This window comes from Chiloscyllium punctatum, chromosome 48 (genome assembly GCF_047496795.1).
Source record: "Chiloscyllium punctatum isolate Juve2018m chromosome 48, sChiPun1.3, whole genome shotgun sequence".
Lineage (NCBI taxonomy): Eukaryota > Metazoa > Chordata > Chondrichthyes > Orectolobiformes > Hemiscylliidae > Chiloscyllium > Chiloscyllium punctatum.
The window spans coordinates 62,418,398-62,440,419 of record NC_092786.1 but is presented as its reverse complement, the minus strand read 5'-3'; the positions used below and the strand labels follow the sequence as shown (position 1 = coordinate 62,440,419).

At 42.8% G+C, this 22,022-nt stretch overlaps 2 protein-coding genes across 4 annotated transcripts in view; one reads left to right on the top strand and one right to left on the bottom strand.

The window, feature by feature from the left end:
* mtfmt (mitochondrial methionyl-tRNA formyltransferase) overlaps positions 1-22,022 on the bottom strand; it is a 153,823-nt gene that overhangs the window by 15,666 nt on the left and 116,135 nt on the right. The window lies entirely within an intron of this gene.
* The window catches only part of cilp (cartilage intermediate layer protein, nucleotide pyrophosphohydrolase), a 65,506-nt gene continuing 57,110 nt past the window's right edge, over positions 13,627-22,022 (top strand). For both annotated transcript variants that reach the window (XM_072565461.1, XM_072565459.1), the window contains exons 1-2: positions 13,627-13,741; positions 14,530-14,715. In XM_072565461.1, the coding sequence (XP_072421562.1) occupies positions 14,655-14,715 (61 nt within the window). In that variant the 5' untranslated portion in view covers positions 13,627-13,741; positions 14,530-14,654. The remainder of the gene's footprint in view (positions 13,742-14,529; positions 14,716-22,022) is intronic.

Genomic DNA, 22,022 nt, shown 5'->3' with positions numbered 1-22,022 from the left:
CCCTTAAGTTGGTGAGTCTACTACTGTTGCAGGCAATGCGTTCCACACCTCTACTACTCTCTGAGTAAAGAAACTACCTCTGACATCTGTGCAATATCTATCACCCCTCAATTTAAAGCCATGTCCCCTCATGCTAGCCATCACCATCTAAGGAAAAAGGCTCTCACTGTCCACCCTATCTAACCCTCTGATTATCTCATATGCCTGAATCAGGTCACCTCTCAATCTTTTTCTCTGTAACGAAAACAGCCTCAAGTCCCTCAGCCTTTCCTCGTAAGACCTTCCCTCCATACCAAGCAACATCCTAGTAAACCTCCTCTGCACCCTTTCCAATGCTTCCACAAGCTTCCTATAATGCAGTGACCAGAACTCTACATAATACTCCAAGTGTGGCCGCACCAGAGTTTTGTACAGCAGCAGCATGACTCTGAAACTCAATTCCTCTACCAATAAAAGCTGTATGCGTTCTTAACAACACTATCAACCTTCAAGGTGGCAACTTTTACAGATCTATGTACATGGACACTGAAATCTCTCTGCTCAACTACACTACCAAGAATCTTACCATTAGCTCAGTATTCTTTATTCCTGTTGCTCCTTCCATACTTTACCACATTAAAATCCATTTGCCACCTCTCAGCCCAACTCTGCAGCTTATCTATGTCCCTCTGTAACCTGCAACATCTTTTGGCACTATCCACAACTCCACCAACATTAATGTCATCAACAAATTTACTAACCCATCTTTCTATACTCTCATCTAGGTCATTTATAAAAATGACGAACAGCAGTGGCCCCAACCACTAGTAAATGAACTCCAAGATGAGCATTTCCCATCAACCACCACCCTCTGTCTTCTTTCAGCCAATTTCTGATCCAAACCGCTAAGTCACCCTCAATCCTGTGCCTCTGTATTTTGTGCAATAGCCTACCATGAGGAACCTTATCAAAAGCCTTACTGAAATCCACATACACCACATCAACTACTTTACCCTCATCTACCTGTTTGGTCACCATCTCAAAGAACTCAATAAGGTTTGTGAGGCATGACCTACCCTCCACAAAACTATGTTGACTATCCCTATTCAACTTATTCTTCTCTGGATGATTACAAATCCTACCTCTCATAACCTTTTCCAACACTTTACCCACAACTGAAGTAAGGCCCATTGGTGTATAATAACAGGGTTGTCCCTTCTCCCCTTCTTGAACAAGGGGACAACATTTGCTATCCTCCAGTCTTCTGGCACAATTCCTGTTGACAATGACGACATAAACATCAAAACCAAAGGCTCTGCAATCTCCTCCCTGGCTTCCAAGAGAATCCAAGGATAAATCCCATCCAGCCCGGGGACTTATCTATTTTCACACTTTCCAGAATTACTAATAATCTCCTCCTTGCAAACATCAATCCCATCTAGTTTAGTAGCCTGTATCTCAGCATCCTCCTCAACAACATTGTCTTTTTCCACTATGAATACTGATGAAAAATATTCATTTAGCACTTCCTCTATCTCCTCGGACTCCATGCACAACTTCCCACTGCTCTCCTTGATTGGCCTTAACCTTTCTCTCCTGGTTCCTGGTATATCTATAGAAGGCTTTAGGGTTTACCTTGATCCTACCTGCCAACAACCTCTCATGTCCTCTCCTGGTTCTTCGTAGTCTCTTTAGTCTTTTCTTGGCTAAATTGTAACCCTCAAGCACCCTAACTGAGCCTTCACGTCTCATCCTAACATAACATTTTGTGTCAGTCTTGACAGTGGAGAGCACAAATAATATGCCAGTAATCCACAAAGAGATGAAGGTAAGCGAAAACCTGGAAACAATCATTATTACGAAAGAGGTAGTGTTGGGAAAGCTAATGGAGCTAAAGGTAGACAAGTCTCCTGGCCCAGGATACTAAACGAGAAATAGCAAATAAACTTCTGGTAATTTTCCACAATTCACTGGACTCTAGGGCAGACCAGCAAATTGAAAAACAGCAAATGTGATGCCACTCTTTAAAAAAGGAGGAAGACAAAAGCTGGGGAATTATAGACCGGTTAGCTTAACTTCTGTAGTGGGGAAAATGCTTGAATCTGTTTTCAAGGAAAAAATAGCAAGGCATCAGGAGAGGAAGTATCCTGCAGATGCAGTATGAATTCATGAAATGCAGATCATGTTTAACTAATCTACTGGAATTCTATGAAGACATTACAAGCACAGTGGACAATGGGGACTCAGTAGATGTGGTGTATCTAGATTTCCAAAAGGCATTTGACAAGATGCCGCACAAAAGGCTGCTACATAAGATAAAGATGCATGTGATTACATATAATGTATTAGTATGGATAGAGGATTGATTAACTAACAGGGAGCAAAGAGTGGGGATAAATGAGTGCTTTTCTGGTTGGTAATCAAAAACTAGTTGAGAGTGCAGTGCTGGAAAAGCAAAGCATGTCAGGCAGGATCCAAGGAGCAGGAGAATCGACATTTCGAGCATAAGCCCTTCATCGGGGATTGAAACGTCGATTCTCCTGCTCCTTGGATGCTGCCCAACCTGCTGTGCTTTTCCAGTACTACACTCTTAACTCTGATCTCTAGCATCTGCAGTTCTCACTTTCTCCTAATCAGTAACTAGTGGTGTGTCTCAGGGATCAGTGTTAGGACCGCACTTTTTCACAATTTGCATAGATGATTTGTAGTTGGGAACCTTGTGTAGTGTTTAAGTTGGTGGATGACACTAAGATGAGTGGTAGAGCAAAGTGTGCAGAGGACCATGAAACTTTGCAGAAGGACATAAATAGTTTAAGTGAGTGGGCAAAGTTCTGGCAGATGGAGTACAATGTTAATAAATGTGAAGTCATCCATTTCAGTATGAATAACAATAAAAAGGACTATTATTTGAATGGTAAAAAATTGCGGCTTGTTATTTTGCAGAGGGACCTGGGTATTCTTGTGCATGAATCACAGAAAGTTAGTCTGCAGGTGCAATAAGTAATTAAGAACGCAAATGGAATTTTGTTCTTCATTGCTAAAGGGATTGAGTTGAAAAGCAGGAAGGTTATGTTGCAGCTGTACAGGGTGCTGGTGAGCTGTACAGGGCGCTGGTGAGCTGTACAGGGTGCTGGTGAGCTGTACAGGGTGCTGGTGAGCTGTACAGGGTGCTGGCATGTTGGAGTACTACATGCAGTTTTGGTCTCCTTACTTGAGAAAGGATGTACTGGCACTGGAGGGAATGCAGAGGAGATTCACTAGGTTGATTCTGGAGTTGAGGGGGTTGGTTTTTGAAGAGAGACTGTGTAGACTGGGATTATATTCATTGGAATGTAGGAGATAGAGGAGAGGGATCTTATGGAAACATAAAAAGAATTATGAAAGGAATAGATGAGATAGAAGTAGAGAGGATATTTCCACTGGCAGACGAAACTAGACAAAAGGGCAAAACCTCAAAATTAGGGGAGCAGATTTAGGACTGAATTGAGAAGGAACTTCACCCAGAAGGTTGTGAATCTATGGAATTTCCTGCCCAGTGAAGTAGTTGAGGCATCCTCAATAAATGTTTTTAAAGCTAAGGTAGATTTTTTTTTAGCAGTAAAGGAGTTCAGGATTATGGTGAGAGGACGGGTAAGTGGAGCTGAGTCCACGAAAAGATCAGCCACGTTCTTATTGAATGGCAGAGCAGGGTCAAGGGGCCAGGTGGCCTACGCCTGCTCCTCGTTCTTATGCTCTTATGTTCACTTGCCAACCCTTTATCCATGCTAATACTTTATGCTCCAACACTATAATCTTATCAAATGCCTCTTGGAGATCCAGTTACGCCACATCTACAGGATTTCCTGTATTCATCTTGATGTTACTTTCAAAGCGCATTTTCATACATCAGTCAAACATGATTTCTCTTTCTTAAAACTGTGCTGACTTTACTATTGCACTTTTTAAAAAAATACTACTAAACTCTCCTTAATAATGACTTATAGAAATTTTTCTACACTTATAATGCTAACTAGCCTTTATTTTTCTGTTTCTTGCCTCCATCCTTTCTTGAGGAAAGGTGTTATACTTGCTCTTTTGCAACTAAAGCAACTCTTCCAGAAACTAAGGAGTTTTAGAAAAGTATTATCTATGTTTTTAGTATATCTGCAATCACTCCTTTTAAGCGAAGAGTGTGGTACTGGAAAAGCACAGCAGGTCAGTAAGTATAAAAGGAGCAGGAGAATCAATGTTTCGACATTAGCTCTTCATTCCTGATGAAGGGCTTATGCGCGAAATATTGACTCTCCTACTCCTCAGATGCTGCCTGATCTGCTGTGCTTTTCCAGCAACCACACTCTCAACTCTGATCTCCAACATCTGCAGTCCTCACTTTCTCCTAGTCACTCCTTTTAAGTCTCTTGTCCTTAAGATGATAGTAGTTAACTGTCTTTATGAAAACCTGAAATCCATAGGGAGTTAGGGAAGGATTTCCAGCAATTTTAACCTTCAACAGTGGCAATCTATTTCCAATTAATGACAGTATGTGGTTTGGAGGGGTGTTCCCAATCAACTGTTACCATTGTTCTGCTAAGATAGTGCAGGTTTAGAAGGTTCTATAGAAACAGTATGGTTGAGTTGGTTCTGTACATCATGTAGATGTACATGCTGCTGCTTCTGAGCAACAGCGATGGAGGGAGTGAATGTTGAATGTTGAAGGTTGTGGATGGGCTGCCAATCAAGCTATATGTTTTTTCTCCTGGATAGTATTGTGCTTCTTGAGTGTTGTTGGAGCTGCACTCATCCAGATATATGGAGACTATTCTATCGCACTCCTGATTTGTGCTTTATGGATGGTGAACAAGCTTTGGGAGTCAGGAAGTGAGTTACTCACTTCAAAATTCCCGACTCTGACATGCTCTTGTAGTCACAGTATTTGTAAGGCTAATCCAGTTCAAGTTTTGCTCAATGGTAAGCCCCAGCATTTTGATTGTAGGGGATTCAGTCTTGGTGGTCGTTTGGGGAATAGTTAGATTCTGTCTTGTTTGAGATCGTTATTCCCTGGTGTTTGAGTAGCATCAATGTATTTGCCATTTAACAGCCGAAGTTTGGATGTTGTCCTCAACATACTGCATATGACCTAGGTCAGTTTCTTTATCTGAAGGGTGTTATGGACCAGGCCAGACTCCTTAAAACATTTTTAAGCAGGTAGATCAGACCGTAATTTTGCTATTTGTTTCAGGTAAGTGTACAGTGGATATTCTCAGAGTGAAGTAGCTGGTCTGACGGCCACGTTTTAAAAAAACAGAATTTATTTACACAATTACAGAATAAAACACAAAGAACAGAAACTAGAATACCAGATAACTTATCCTAACCCAAAAACTCGACTTAATGATACTGTTCCAAAGATACTTGCAACAATCCCCATAAACAGACCTCTTAGTGCAAAGATTAAAAATGACATAAAAAGCTTATAAGTTACAAAGTTAGAAGGGCAGGTGGAGGGAGAGCTTCCAGTTTCAACCATGACTCTGACTCAACTAACCCCCGAACTGAACAGAACTGCACAGCTAGAGAGCTGGCCAAGCCCCCTTGATTATATCGTTTTTTAAAAGACATTGAAGCCTTAGACCAGAGGCATTATCTGTTAGGGGTAAACAAAAAGGGCCCCGATAAACCTTTCAAACCCAGCCTAGTTGGAGCCTGGCCAATTATTCCCTCTCTGAAAAAAAAACTCAAGGGCAGAGTCACCTTGTAAAAAGACCAGAATTGTGACAAGAGTCATGAATGGTGCTGAACATTGTGCAATTGTCAGTGAACATCCACATTTCTGACCTTATAATAGAAGGAAAATCATTGATGTGGCAGCTGAGATGACTGGTCCTGTGGTACAGTGGTAAAGTCCCTATCTCTGCCTAGGAGGTCCAGATGTGAGTCCCACCTGCTTCAGAGGAGTGTAAGAACACTTTTGAACACCTCTGGTTAGAAAATATGTGGCCTAGGAAACTTACCCCTGTAGTGAGAGATTCCCAGTGACTTCAGTTTTGCTAGGGTTCTTTGTGCCATACTCGGTCAAATATGGCTTTGACACCGACTGTAGAACATCACTGGAGTTCAGTTCTTTGTCTGTGTTTGATTTGTCAAATTTTAGGTATCATAGTTTTCCCAGAACCTCTTTCTTAGCGATGGTGTTTGCTTCAAATTGCTCTCTCTCTTTTATCTCTCGATTTTCATCTATCATTTGGAAAGCTGAATCTCACTTCATGCATATCCTGTACCATGAATGGACAGAAACTAGACAGGAATTCCTGAAATGGACATCTGCACAGGTACCTTGCAACTCCAACTCATTGCCTACTCCTCTCAATCTCCCTCTTGCACCTGGCAACAATATCCCTCTTCAGGTCAGCAGCTGTAAGTACCACAGCTCTATGGGTGCTGATATCCAATATATGCCAGCCTCTCCATGCAATCACGGCATATCTCCAATCCACTGACAGTATACTACTTGACTATAGTGCTGCCCTTCAAATTGCAATGGCAATTGTGTTGCAACTGCATGGACATTGAATAGAAGGTCAAGCACCTGGCTCAAAGAGTGGATCATGCTGCATCTCAGGCTTCTCTCACTCATGTAGTGCATACTTGCATGCTCACAGTATCCCTCCATGCCTCGTCCAACCTTCCCATCTCCCATCTTGCCCTCTCTCACTTTACCATCTCCCACTTTGCCCTGCTGTGACTTTTAGTGAGTTGGTGTCACAGCGGAAGCTTAAAGGCTCATAGTACTTCTCTCTTGACATGCTGTTTTTTAGATTACTTACAGTGTGGAAACAGGCCCTTCGGCCCAACAAGTCCACACCGACCCGCCGAAGCGCAACCCACCCATACCCCTATATTTACCCCTTACCTAACACTACGGGCAATCTAGCATGGCCAATTCACCTGACCCTGCACATCTTTGGACTGTGGGAGGAAACCGGAGCACCCGGAGGAAACCCACGCAGACACGGGGAGAACATGCAAACTCCACACAGTCGCCTGAGGCGGGAACTGAACCCGGGTCTCTAACGCTGTGAGGCAGCAGTGCTAACCTCTGTGCCACCGTGCCGCCCACTTTTGCATAGACTCAGAGGGGATAGCTTGTCATGCTTGATGGTAGTGATCAGTGGCAGAGGGTAGGCATCTTGCTGTATGGTACAGTGCCATTTCAATCACACATTTACAGCAAACACAGATGCCCTTGCGGCATTCTTCAACCAAGCAGCCATATCTGAAAGTCAGTGGGGCATAGTCCGCATTCATGTTGAGGGAGGAAGGGTTTCTGCTTTCAGTCAATGGACTCCAGTGGAGTCAGATAAGGGGAGCGTCCACACACAGTCCAAGGGTTTGGGAATAGTCAGCTGGCCACTCGGACAGTCATGGTCAGGCGTTTGATCCCACTGCAGTTCAGGGAGTGCCAGCACTGAAGGTCCGGTGCAAGCAGTCAGGGGACTTCCAAGATATCAATCAGTTAAAGAGAGCAGTTGGCAACTTGTCAGTCAATCATTAGGGTCGTCCTTCAAAGTTGGATGAGGGGGTGGGGAGAAGTCAGTCCAGGAGGTATTTTAATGGACAACAGTCACGGTAATCGTGGTAAGAGAATGTTGTTGTACGTGTTAAGAAGTGTCTGCCATGCCATCAATTTGCCATGAGCAATGTGGGCTTTTAGCTGCAGTGCCACTACTTTGTTGATGAAGAGCTATTCCAGCACTTAACCAGGCATGTAACTGGGCCTCCAAGATGGTGATGGCTAAAGTAATGACGGCCTATTCCAGGTAGTGGTAAGTTCTGACTACATCACAGTGGTGAATTCCTGCTACCACCAGATTTGAGCAGTAAACAATTAATGAGGCATGTTTGGGGCAATAGCGCAAGAAAACACACCAGGCCTCAAGGAAAACTTCCATGGAACTCAAAGAAATTACACAGTGAAAATATGACAAGATTCAGCCCTCTTTCTCTTTAAAGGAATAACATGCACTTTAGTTACCCTTTACCTTTTGAAGTTTTATCTTCATTCTTAAAATTTAATTTTAAATCTTTTGCCATAATTCCATTTTTATAAAACTAGACCTGAAGTTCTCTCATACTCTAACTTCTTTCTCTGTTCATCTTTCTTTGATGATTCCTGAAGTCTACCATTATCTGACCTATCACTGATCTTCACAGAATTGTAGTGTTTCTTTTGGCTTAACTGTATCCTTATGTCGCCACAGATGATGCTTCCTTCTCAAAGAGGAGAAATACGAGTGACTATAAAGATTTACGTAAGAATATTAGTGAGGAAGAATCTTGGCTCAGACAATTAGAAAGTATGAATAGATATTAGGAATAGCAAGAGTTTGAGTACACCAGTGGGAGTGGTCTATAGACACCTAACTGTATTTCTACCAATGGACACAGCAGCAAGCAGGAAATTATTGCAACTGTAACAAAAGCAATGTCATAGTTCTGGTGAAATTTTAATTACTACATGGATTAGGCCAACTAAATTGGCAATGGTGAGCTGGAAAAGGAGATTGCATAATACTTTCTGACAGTTTTCCAGAGCAGTACATTTGGAACAGATATATTTTAGATCTAGTATTACGCAATGATGTTGGATTAATTGGTAATGTCATAGTACAAGATCCGCTGCGAAATTGAGATCATCTTACAATTGAAATTTGAAAATGACATACTCTAATCATAAGAAGAATCTTATAATGTTGCAGCTAACAGTAAGTAATCCTGATTATTAAGAGTGTGTTATAAACTAGCACAATGTACCAAAAGGTTGATAAGTAGGGACAAAATAGATTATGTGAGAGATATTGAGGCTTTGACCAAAAAAAGGATGGAGGTATGACTCAGGTACAGCAGCTGGGATGAAGGGAATCCCTGCAGATATATAGGGGATACAGAAATTTACTGAAGAAGGAAATCTAGCGGGTGAAAAGGGGGCCTGCGATAGCCTTGGCTGAGAAGATTAGATTGAACCCAAAGAGGTTCTTTAAGTAAATTAAAGGCAGAAAAATAACTAGAGAAATAATAGGCCCTTCAAAGACCAAAGTGGACATGTATGTGTAGAACAACTGGAGATATGCCAGGTTCTCAATGAATATTTCTGGCCTGTGTTTACCATGGAGAAAGACATGAATACATCGGAGGCTAAGGGGTGACCTTATAGAGGTTTATACAAATTATGAGAGGCATGGATAAGATAAATAGACAAAGTCTTTTCCCTGGGGTGGGGGAGTCCAGAACTAGACAGCATAGGTTTAGGGTGAGAGGGGAAAGATATAAAAGAGACCTAAGGGGCAACTTTTTCACACAGAGGGTAGCATGTGTGTGGAATGAGCTGCCAGAGGAAGTGATGGAGGCTGGTTCAATTGCAACACTTAAAAAGCATTTGGATGGGTATATGAATAGGAAGGGTTTGGAGGGATATGGGCCGGGTGCTGGCAGGTGGGATTAGATTGGGTTGGGATATCTGGTCGCCATGGACGGGTTGGACCGAAGGGTCTGCTTCCATACTGTACATCTCTATGACTCTATGACAGGGGAACTTGGGGAAGTTGGTGTTATATCTTGGGGACAATCCATATCATAATAGAAGAGATAGTGGATGTATTAGAATGTATGAAGGTGGATAAATGTCCTGGCCCTGACCAAATATATCCAAGAACACCGCAAGAGGCCAGAGAAGAAATTGTGGGGCCCTGGTTGATATTTTTGCATCATCATTAGTCACAGGTGAGGTCCTGGAAGACTGGAAGGGAATGAATATTTGCCATTATTCAAGAAGGGCTGCAAAGAAAAAAAACTAAGAACTACAGATCAGTAAGCCTAATATCTGTGATCGGTAAGTTGCTTGAGAAGATTCTAAGAGATAAGGTATATATGCATTTGGAAATACGGGGTTTGATTTGGAAAACCTAATCTTTGTGTGTGGGAGAGCATGCCTCACAAATTTGTTAGATTTCCTTGATGAAGTGACCAGGAAGGTTGACGAAAGCAGGGCTGTGGATGTAGTTTAAAGGAATTTCAGTAAGGCATTTGATAAGGTTATACATGGTGAACTGCTCTGGAAGGTTAGATCACATGGAATCCAGGAAGCGCTGGCAAATTGGATACACAATTGGCTTGATGGTAGGCAGCAGCGGGTAATTATGGAAGGATACTTGACGGCCTGGAGGCTTGTAAGTGGTGGAGTGCCTCAGGGTTAAGTGCTGGATCCAATACTGTTTGTTATGTATAACAATGACTTTGATGAGAATGTACAAGGCATGATTAGTACGTTTGCTGATGACACTAAAATAGGCAGTATCATGGACAGTGAAGAAGATTATCAGAAATTGCAGCAGGACCTTGATTATCTGGGGAAGTGGGCCGGGAAATGGCAAATGGAGTTTAATATAAATTAGCATGAGGTCTTACATTTTGAAAAGTTTCCTGGTGAATGGTAGGGCCTTAAGGAGTGTAGTAAAACAGAGGGCTTTTGAAGTTCAGGTGCACTGAAAGTGGAGTGATAGGTAGACAGGACAGTGAAGAAGGCTTTTGGCACACTGGCCTTCATCAGTCAGGACATTTAGTATAGAAGTTGGGAAATTGAGTTGCAGTTGTAAAGGCGTCTTGGTCACCTTGCTATAGGAAGGATGTTATTAAACTGGAAAGAGTGCAGAAGAAATTTACAAGGATGTTGCCAGGACTCAATGGTCTGAGTTATAGGGAGAGGTTGGACAAGCTAAGACTTTTTTCTTTAGAGCATAGGAGACTGAGGGGGGATCTGATAAAAGTGTATACGATCGTGAGAGGCCTGGATTGGGTGAACGCATTAAGTCTTTTTCCCAAGGTTGGGGAATCAAGGACCAGAGGGTATCAGTTTAAGGTAAGATGGGAAAGTACAAAAGGAAAGCTGAGGGGTAACTCTTTTACACAGAGGGTGGTATGCATCTGGAATGAGCTGTCAGCAGAAGTGGTTGAGGCACATACATTAATAACATTTAAAAAGCATTTGGACAAATACATGGATAGGAAAGGATTAGAAGGATATGGGCCAAATACAGGTAAGTGGGGTGAGCGTGTGTGGACGTTTTGTTCGGCATGGACAGTTTGGGCCAAATGGTCTGTTTCTGTGCTGTAGGTCTCCATGACTCTATGATTCTATGTGAGTTTCCATTAGTACATAAAAAGGAACATTACAACTTAAATAAGTGTTGGTCCTTATTGTAGTGAATGAGGAAGTACCCAGACCTGGACTAAACCTCCTCCTGCAAGAACTCAATCCCACTCTTCTAATTCCTCCGCCTCCGCTGCATCTGCTTGGACAAGGAGACATTCTACTCGTGAACAGCCCAGATTCCACCTATCTCGAACGATGCTTTTTTCCTACCTCTGTCCTCCAGACCTCCCTCCAATGCACCACAACCTTTCCCTGTTCCACAGCTCAAAAACCCCTCGGTGCAATAAAGATTCCTTATCCTCACCTACCACCCCACTAGTCTCCGCATCATCCTTTAACACTTCCACCAATTCCAACTAGACCACACCACCAAGAACATCTTCCCTTCACCAACCCTCCCTGCCTTCCGCAAGAACCATTCCCTTTGACAGTCCTTGGTTTGTGCCACTCTCCCCACCGACACTAGAACCCCCAGGTACCTTCCCCTGCAACCGAAAAAGATGCAAAACCTGCCGGTACACCAATCCCCCTCACCTCCATCCATGGCCACAAACAGTCCTTCCAGGTGAGACTGAGGTTCACCTGACTCTCTTCCAACCTACTTTACTGCATCAGGTGCTCCCGATGTGGTCTTCTGTACATCAGGGAGACCAAACGTAAACTTAGGGAACGGTTTGCTGAGCATCTCAGCCGGGCCATACAGGGAATGACCAGACTTCCCAGTCATCCCCTTCTCAATCCAACATAGAACATAGAATGTTACAGCGCAGTACAGGCCCTTCAGCTCTCAATGTTGCACAGACCTGTGGAACCAATATGAAGCCCATCTAACCTACACTATCCCATTCTCGTCCATATGCCTATCCAATGACCATTTAAATGCCCTTAAAGTTGGCAAGTCTATTACTGTTGCAGGCAGTGTGTTCTGCGTCCCTACTACTCTCCAAGTAAAGAAATGACGTCTGACATCTGTCCTATATCCATCACCCCTCAATTTGAAGTTATGTCCTCTCATGCTATCCACCACCATCCTAGAAAAAAGGCTCTCACTGTCCACCCTATCTAACCTTCTGATTATCTTATATGTTTCAATTAAGTCACCTCTCAACCTTCTTCTCTCTAACAATATGACCATCCTTGGTTACTTCCATTGCCATAATGAACCACACTACAAATTGGAGGAACAACACCTCATTTTCTGCCTGGGCAGCCTACAGTCCATTGAGTTCTCCAATTTCAAATGACTTCCCTTCCCATTCCTTGATTCCCTTCCCAGTCCCTCCCCCACCTTTCCACTACTCACTGCTACCAACCAAATTCTTCCTCCCATTGACCAACCAGGTCATACCTTCTACCCGTTTCCACTTCACCATCCTGCCCCCACTACCCACTTTATCTGCAGCTCCCCCCAGTCCTGAAGAAGGGTTACCCCTGAAATGTTGACTTCTCCATCTCCTGATTCTGCCTGGCTTGCTGTGTTCTTCCAGGCTCCTGCCTGGCTACTTTGGATTCCATCATCTGCAGTTATTTTTGTCTCTAACCCTGAATAAGGAAGTGGAAGATATTGAACAGTTTTTTTTTGTTTGTCTTCACTGCAGAAAACACAAGTACCATACAAAATTAGAAGCTCTGGGTAGCACAAATTAAGATAATTAATATCAGCAGATAAATTAAGTGGTTCTAGTGTATGAGTCACATAACATTTGTGTGCAGGTACAGCATATAATCTAGAATATTATCCTTTAATACAAGAATATTATCCTTTACTACAATATAATAATAGAACATAAAAGTAAAGATATTCTGCTTGTTATCAAGGGCATTGGTGACACCAGATCTCAAATATTGTGCGCGGTTTTGGTCCCCTTATTTACGAAAGAATGTTACTGGGTTGAAGGCAGTTCAGAGGAGGTTTACCAGATTCATACCTAGAATGAGATGGTTATTTTATACGGATAGAGTGGCAGACTGGTCTTTATTCAACATGGATTTAGAAGATTGTAGGTTGACCCGATTGAAGTGTATAAGACCTTGAATGGTCTTGACAAGATGAACTTGGAAAAGATGTTTCCTCTTGTGAATTAGTCCAGAAATAAGAGTCATTGTTTTAAAATTAGAGATTACCCTTTTCAGGACAGAAATGAGAATAAATTTATTCTGTTCTGAAGAGGATTCACTCGGCCCTGAATATTAACTCTGATTGCTCTGCACAGATGCTGCCAGGCCTCCTGAGTTTCTTCAGCAATTTCTGCATTTTATTTTCTGATTTCCACATCTGCAGTCTCTGTCTCCAAACTGTTTTTGATTCCCAATCAGTTATCTCAGTTTCTCTTAATTTGTTAGTGCACAAATCCCTAAATTCTTCGTAACTTGGTTGGCAATGCTGCAATTTCCCGGAACCGTTCAGCAGGGCTCATTCTTTGATCGAAATAATGAGTTTATTTTTGGAAGAGTTGTTCTATTTTAATCCGCGGCAGGTGTTCCATCTCCTGGGCGTGACCCAACACTGAAGGATCACATCTCTATAAAACGCCAAACGTGGATTGTGAAAAAAGTCATCGGAGAGTTGCCTTTGGGGTAAGTGTTAGTATTTCTGTATCTCAGGCATTGTAACTCTCAGTTTCTGTACACGGTTGGAATTGAAACGGGCTCAGGATTCTGGAGAAACGATGCCAGTGAATTTGTGATTTCTGTCATGAGTTTTTGGTAGGGACTCGTCAATGATCTCGGGTGTACAAATATAGATGTCAATGAAATGCCTTCAGAGGTGAAGCTTATCCCACGGAAGTGTGACACAGAAATGAACCGCAAATTATTTATTAAAAAGCCGCTGTTCGAAAAAACAAATTGCTGGAACACCCCGAGTGTACGTCAGGCAGCTTCAGCCTTTTCATCAGAACCTGGAGCAACTTCACAAAGTAACCGATTCGGAGCCAGTGCAGGAAAAGGGAAATCTGAGTGGGTGGAAGTGAGGAGATATTAAATTATGGGGAAACATGATCCAAGAAAGAAATGAACGATATGGTGGCACAGGGGAAATTATTTTCCAGCACCCGTCCAGTATGAAACCTCTGACCGCGCTTCCCCTTCTCTGTCCTTGTTCATCGGATATTGTTACACAATAGGAACAGTCTGACTTTTGGGAAGAAAACGTGGTAGAAAACATTCGGATGTCCTACAATTAGGGTTCGGGTTGGGGTTAGAAGGGCTGACGTGTTAAAATCTGTCGATAGTCTGTGTTCCACTCTTTCGAGTTCCACATCCTTAATTCTTTTCCAAATCCAAACCCATTGCCGTATACATTTTTCTCTCTCATATCTGTATGAGCTACCGGATGTTCACAGCATTTTCTGACTTTATTTCAGATTTCTGCATCCACAGAATTTTTTTCCGTTTATTGAGAATAGCTCCTGACTCCATGCAATAAATTTAACTGGTTCTGTCTGAAGACCTGCAAGAAACACTTTAATATAAGATCACGGCTGAAGAAATGGTTTCAAACTGGACCAGAATCTTTCTCATAACTGGGATGATTTGGAATTTATCACAAGGTTAGTGTCAAGTTGCCGCTTAGACTTTCCTTGGTCTGTAGAGAGTTTTTGGTTTAGGAATGTTAATTAGTATTTACAATGGGCTTAAGTCTTTGGATGTAATCCAACTGCCACCGGTCATTTAAAAAAATCACTCGAGGGGTGCGAGCTGGCTGGGCCTTGTCTCTTGTTAGAGAGTCATAGAAATGTACAGCACGGGAAGAGACCCTCCGCTCTCATTGGTCCAGATATCCTAATCGAGTCCCGTTTGACAGCCCACATCCCTGTAAATCCTTCTTGTTCATATACCCATCCAGATGCCTTGTAAATGCTGAAGTAGGTAGTGGTCAACTGCCTTCTTGAACTAGTGCATCCAGGTGCTGCAAATAGATCCACAATGGTGTTGGGAGGATTGAAAGAACAGCAATATATTTCTGTCGGGTGTCATGGTGGCTCAGTGGTTAGCACTGCTGCCTCACAGTGCCAGGTACCCAGGTTTAATTCCAGTCCCAGGCAAGTGTGTGTGTGTGAAAGGGAGAAGCCCACATTCTCCCTTTGTCTGCGTGGATTTCCTCCCACAGTCCAAAGATGTGCAGGTTAGGTGCATTAGACAGGGGAATAAGTCTGGATGGGTTACTCTTCAGAGGGCTGGTGTGGGCTTGTTGGGCTGAAGGGCCTGTTTCCACACTGTAGGGATTCTAAGCTTTCCTGTTATCAGGATGGTGAGTGACTTGGAGAACTTACTGGTGGTAGTATTTCCATTAAATATCTAATCTTCAATTTCTATTGAAATATATTTTGTATTAAACAATGGTTTTTCTGTAAAATCCCCAAACTCCATGAACAATAGACAATAGGTGCAGGAGTGGGCCATTCTGCCCTTTGAGCCTGCACCACCATTTAATATGATTATGGCTGATCATCCTTAATCAGTATCCTGTTCCTGCCTTATCTCCATAACCCTTGATTCCACAATCCTTGAGAGCTTTATCCAACTCTTTCTTAAATGAATCCAGAGACTGGGCCTCCACTGCCCTCTGGGACAGAGCATTCCACACAGCCACCACTCTCTGGGTGAAGAAGTTTCTCCTCATCTCTGTCCTAAATGGTCTACCCTGTATTTTTAAGCTGTGTCCTCTGGTTCGGCACTCACCCATCAGCGGAAACATGTTTCCTGCCTCCAGGAGTGTCCAATCCTTTAATAATCTTATTTGTCTCACTCAGATCCCCTCTCAGTCTTCTAAACTCAAGGGTATATAAGCACAGTCGCTCCAGTCTTTCAGTGTAGGTAATCTCGCCATTCCAGGAATTGACCTTGTGAACCTACGCTGCATTCCCTCAATAGCCAGAATGTCTTTCCTCAAATTTGGAGACCAGAACTGCACACAGTATTCCAAGTGTGGTCTCACCAGGGCCCTGTAATGCTGCAGAAGAACCTCTTTGCTTCTATACTCAATCCCTCTTGTTATGAAGGCTAGCAGAAGATTAGCCTTCTTCACTACCTGCTGTACCTGTATGCTTACCTTCATTGACTGACAGACAAGAACACCCACATCTCTCTGTACTGCCCCTTTACCTAAATTGATTCCATTTTAGGTAGTAATCTGCCTTCCTGTTCTTGCCACCAAAGTGAATAACCATACATTTATCCACATTAAACTGCATCTGACCACTCACCTAACTTGTCCAGGTCACCCTGTATTCTCCTAACATCCTCATCACATTTCACTCTGCCACCCAGCTTAGTATCATCAGCAAATTTGCTAATGTTATTACTAATACCATCTTCTTTATCATTAACATATATTGTAAAAAGCTGAGGTCCCAGTACTGATCCCCACGGTACCCCACTGGTCACTGCCTGCCATTCCAAAATGGAGCCATTTATCACTACTCTTTGTTTCCTATCAGCCAACTAACTTTCAATCCAAGTTAGTACTTTGCCCCCAATACCATGTGCCCTAATTTTGCTCACTAACCTCCTATGCAGGACTTTATCAAAAGCTTTCTGAAAGTCCAGGTGCACGACATCCGCTGGACCTCCCTCATCCACCTTCAGAGTTACATCCTCAAAAAATTCCAGAAGATTAGTCAAGCATGATTTCCCCTTAAATCCATGCTGACTCTGACCTATCCTGTTACTACTATCCAGGTGTATCATAATTTCATCCTTTATAATAGACTCCAGCATCTTTCCCACCACTGAGGTCAGACTAACTGGTCTATAATTTCCTGCTTTCTTTCTCCCACCTTTCTTAAAAAGTGGTACAACATTAGCTACCCTCCAATCCACAAGAACTGATCTCGAATCTATCGAACTCTAGAAAATAATCACCAACGCATCCACGATTTCTCGAGCCACCTCCTTCAGTACCCTGGGATGTAGACCATCAGGCCCCGGGGACTTATCAACCTTCAGACCTAACAGTCTCTCCAACACCAATTCCTGGCAAATATAAATTCTCTTCAGTTCAGGTCCTTCAGCTACTGTTACCTCAGGGAGATTGCTTGTGTCTTCCCCAGTGAACACAGATCTGAAGTACTAATTCAATTCTTCTGCCATTTCTTTGTTTCCCGTAATATAGTCCCCTGTTTCTGTCTTCAAGGGCCCAATTTTAGCCTTAACCATTTTTTTGCCTTGCACGTACCTAAAAAAACTTTTTTTACTATCCTCCTTTATATTATTGGCCAGTTTACCTTCGTACCTCATTTTTCCTCTGCGTATTTCCCTCTTAATAATCCTCTGTTGTTCTTCAAAAGCTTCCCAGTCCTCCGTTTTCCCACTTATCTTTGCTATGTTATGCTTTTTCTCTTTTAACTTTATATGTTTCTTAACTTCCCTCATCAGCCACAGCCACCCATGCCTCTTCCTAGGATCTTTCTTCCTTTTTGGAATAAACTGATCCTGCAACTTCTGCATTATCCACAGAAATATCCACCATTGTCATCCCTGCTAAGGTGTTGCACCATTGAACTTTGGCCAGCTCCTCCCTCATAGCTCCATAGTTCCCTTTATTCAACAGAAATATTGTCACTTCCGATTGTACCCTCTCCCCCTCAAATTGCAGATTGAAGCTTATTGTATTATGGTCACTACTTCCCAATGGCTCCTCCACTTTGAGGTCCCTGATCAATTCTGGATCGTTGCACAATACCAGATCCAGAATTGCCTTTTCCCTGGTCGGCTCCAGCACCAGCTGTTCTAAGAATCCATCTCTGAGGCACTCCACAAAGTCTCTTTCTTGAGGTCCAATACCATCCTGATTCTCCCAGTCTACCTGCATGTTAAAATCCCCCATAATAACTGTAGTAACATCTTTGCAACAGGCCAATTTCAGCTCCTGATTTAACTTACATCCGACATCTAGACTACTATTTGGGGGCCTGTAGATAATTCCCAAGAGGGTCTTTTTACCCTTGATGTTTCTCAGCTCTATCCACACTGACTCTACATCCCCTGATTCTAGGTCCCCCTGCGCAAGGGACTGAATATCATCCCTTACCAACATGGCCACCCCACCCCCTCTGCCCATCTGAATATTCATTTCCCAGGCCCTGTCCACTTGAAGCCACATCTCAGTTATCCCACAATATCGTATCTGCCAATTTCCAAAAGAGCCTCAAGCTCATCCATCTTATTTCTAATGCTTCGTGCATTCATATATAGTATTTTTAATTTGTTATTGCCCTCCCCCTTCCCATCAACTCATATTTCACTCAACCTTACAGCATGATCCCTTTCTGAGTTTTCTGCCTCATTGATACAGTTGTCGTTCTTGACTTCCCTTGTTCTAACTTACCCTCCAATTTCCTTCTTAAACATCCAGTTCGCTACCCCCCCCCCACCCCCCACCGCCCCCCCCCCCCCCCCCCCCCCGCTACTTAGTTTAAATGTAGCTGTGTTGCAGTAGCAAACCTGCCTGCCAGAATGCTGGTCCCAAACCTATTAAGGTGCAAACTGTCTCTCTTGTAGAATTTATGCTTACCACAAAACCTACCCCAGTGATCCAAGAATTTAAATCCTTGATTCCTGCACCAGTTCCCCAGCCACACGTTCAAGTCCATTATCTCCCTGTTTCTGGCTTCACCAGCCCAAGGAACTGGAAGCAAACTAGAAATAACCACCTTGGATGTCCTGCTTTTCAGCCTTCTTCCTAGTTCTCCAAAGTGTTTCTGTTTGATTCACTGTTATTTATCTTTTCTCCTCCCTGGCTCTGGTATCTTCGGAATCAAGAGGCATGATTCCTTAACACTATGCTTATAACTTCTAAAGTGTGGACTGTTTTAATTTTTTTAAATTTCTAGTAGTTGGACTGTGGCTCTGTGGGTTACAATGTTTCAAATGCATAGTCAAATATTTTCTTAATTTATTGGAGATTCTGCCTTCAGTGTTTTCAGGCAGTGACTTACACACTTCTACCATCATCTGCCCCCTTTTCTCCACAAGTTGATTCCCTGACAGATCAAGAATCTATCTATAACAGCCTTAAATATACATAGACTCTGGCCACAGATCTGTTCCATCACATCCTCTCTGTACTGCATTTGCCACAACTGAGCAAAGGAGCAACAAACATGATTTACTTTTAATGTTGAAAATGTGCCCAGGGTCTTCATAGAAGTGCAAGTGGATCCTACCCAGACATGTTCAGGAGGCAACAGGGTAGATTGGGAATGTGGCAGCTTCAGCAGCAGTGATGGTATTGTAGCCCAACAGGGGAAGAGCAAATGTGTGAAAGGTCCCCTGGGATCTGTGGTGGTGACATCAAGAACAGGCAGCTCAGGTCTCTGACAGCTTGAGTGTAGGACTCCTCAAAGACTGTTGAACTTAAACTTAATTCCTTTATTTTCTAGTTTAAATTAAGACTTTAATGTTAACCATTACCTAATTTCTTTAATTTTCTACTTATTCTATGAAGGTAATGCTCAACATTTTACCTGTTTCACCTAGTTTGTACCTAGGTTTTTCATACCTATATATCTTTGTTCCAAAGGTGGTGCTGTGTGAGGTGACATTACTCACTTTTCACTGCACCCCTATACTTCTGTACTTGAGTACATGTGACAATTTTAAAAAATCTAAATCGATAAACAAAAACTGCTAAAGTCCTAGTTAACAACATTAAACCTCTTGGTTTTGTGAAGGGAGTGAAGAAGGAAAGAAAGTGAATAAAGGAGGGGTGGTGCCCATAGATGGGAAAAGTTACATCAGGGCCAAACGGAACAGTTGATGTCATGGAGAAAAGTCAAAAATGTGGAAGAAGGTATTAAGGCCTTTCAATGCTTTGACAATTTGAAAAGTAACTTTTTCAAAACCTCCTCAATGGATGTGGGAGTTGTTAGCTGGACCAGTATTTTTTGCTCATTCCTAACTGCCCTTGAGAAGATGGTGGTGAAGTATTTTCTTGAGTTGCAGTTCCATTTGCTGTATGTCAAGCCACAAAGTTGTTAAGAAGGGAGTTCCAGGATTTTGACCCAACAACAGTGAAGAAACAGCGCTATATTTCCAAGCCAAGTTGGTGAATGGCTTTAAGGGGATCTTTCAGGTGATGTGGTCCCCATGTATCTGTTGCCCTTCTCCTTTTAGAATGGTAGTGGTCATGGGTTTGGAAGGTGCTGTCCAAGGAGCCTTAGATTTTCTGTAGGGCATCTTGTAGATGGTACACTCTGCTGCTACTGCATATCACTGATATGTGGATTGGATGTGGTGCCAATAAAGCAGGCTGTGTTAATTTTTATATTGTCAAGCTGCTTGTTTTTTTTTTGGAGCTGCACTCTTCCAGACAAGTAGGAAGTATTCAATCACATTCCTGAATTATGCCTTGCACATGATGGGCAGGCTTTTGGAGGTCAGGAACTAAGTTATTCACTGCAAAATCCAAGCATCTGACCTACTTTTGTAGTCACAATACTTGTATGGCTAGTCCAGTTCAGTTTTTTTAGGCACTAATAGTCCCCAGAAAATTAAATTGGAGGATTCAGCTAAATTAACGACATTGACTGCCGAGGCAAAATGGTTCTCTCTCCCTTGTTTGAGATGGTAATTGCCTGGCACTTTTGTGGTGTGCATGTTGTTGCCACTTTTCAGGCCAGGCCACAACATTGTCTGGGTCTTGCTGAATTTGGCCACAAATGGTGCTGAACATTTGTTTTTTGTGCAATGAACATCTCTATAGTGGAGAGTATGTCACTGATGAAGCAGCTGAATATGATTGGGCCCTTGACACTCCCATGAGGAGCTCCTACAGAGATGTCCTAGCTCTGAGATACCTGGCTTGGAGAAAGTGAGGACTGAAGACAATGCTGGAGATCAGAGTTGAAGAGTGTGGTACTGGAAAAGTACAGCCGGTAAGGCAGCATCCGAGGTGCAGGAAGATTGACATTTCAAGCATAAGCCCTTCATCATAGAACATAGAAAAGTACAGCACAGAACAGGCCCTTTGGCCCACGACATTGTGCCAAGGTTTAATCCTAATGTAAAATGTAGTAACTTAACCTACCCACCCCTCAACTCACTGCTCTCCATGTGTATGTCCAGCAGTCGCTTAAATGTCCCCAGTGACTCTGCTTCCACCACCACAGCTGACATCGCATTCCATGTATTCACAAATCTGTGTAAAGAACCTACCTCTGACGTCTCCTTTATACCTTCCTCCTAATATCTTCAAACTATGACTTCTCGTACCAGTCAATCCTGCCCTGGGGAAAAGTCTCTTGCTATTGACTCTATCTATTCCTCTCATTATTTTGAAGTCTGAGCCTATTCAACCTTTCTTCATACGGCAAGCCCTTCAGTCCAGGCAGCATCCTGGTAAACCTTCTTTGCACCCTCTCCAAGGCCTCTGTATCTTTCCTATTGTAGGGCGACCAGAACTGGACACAATATTCCAAGTGTGGTCTCACCAGGGACTTGTAGAGCTGCAGCAAAACCTTGCGGCTCTTAAACTTGATCCCTCTGTTAATGAAAGCCAAAACACCATATGCTTTCTTAACAACCCTAGCCACTTGAGTGGCAACTTTGCGGGATCTATGTACTTGCACATCCAGATCCCTCTGATTCTCCACACTACCAAGAATCCTGTCTCTAATCCTATATTCAGCATTCCAGTTTGACCTTCCAAAATGCATCACTTCGCATTTATCCAGGTTGAACTCCATCTGCCAGCCCTGCATCCTGTCTATGTCATGCTGCGGCCTGCAGTAGCCCTCTATACTATCGATGACACCTCCAACCTTTGTGTCATCTGCAAATTTACTAACCCACCCCTCAACCACCTCATCCAAGTCATTTATAAAAACTACAAAGAGCAGAGGCCCAAGAACAGAGC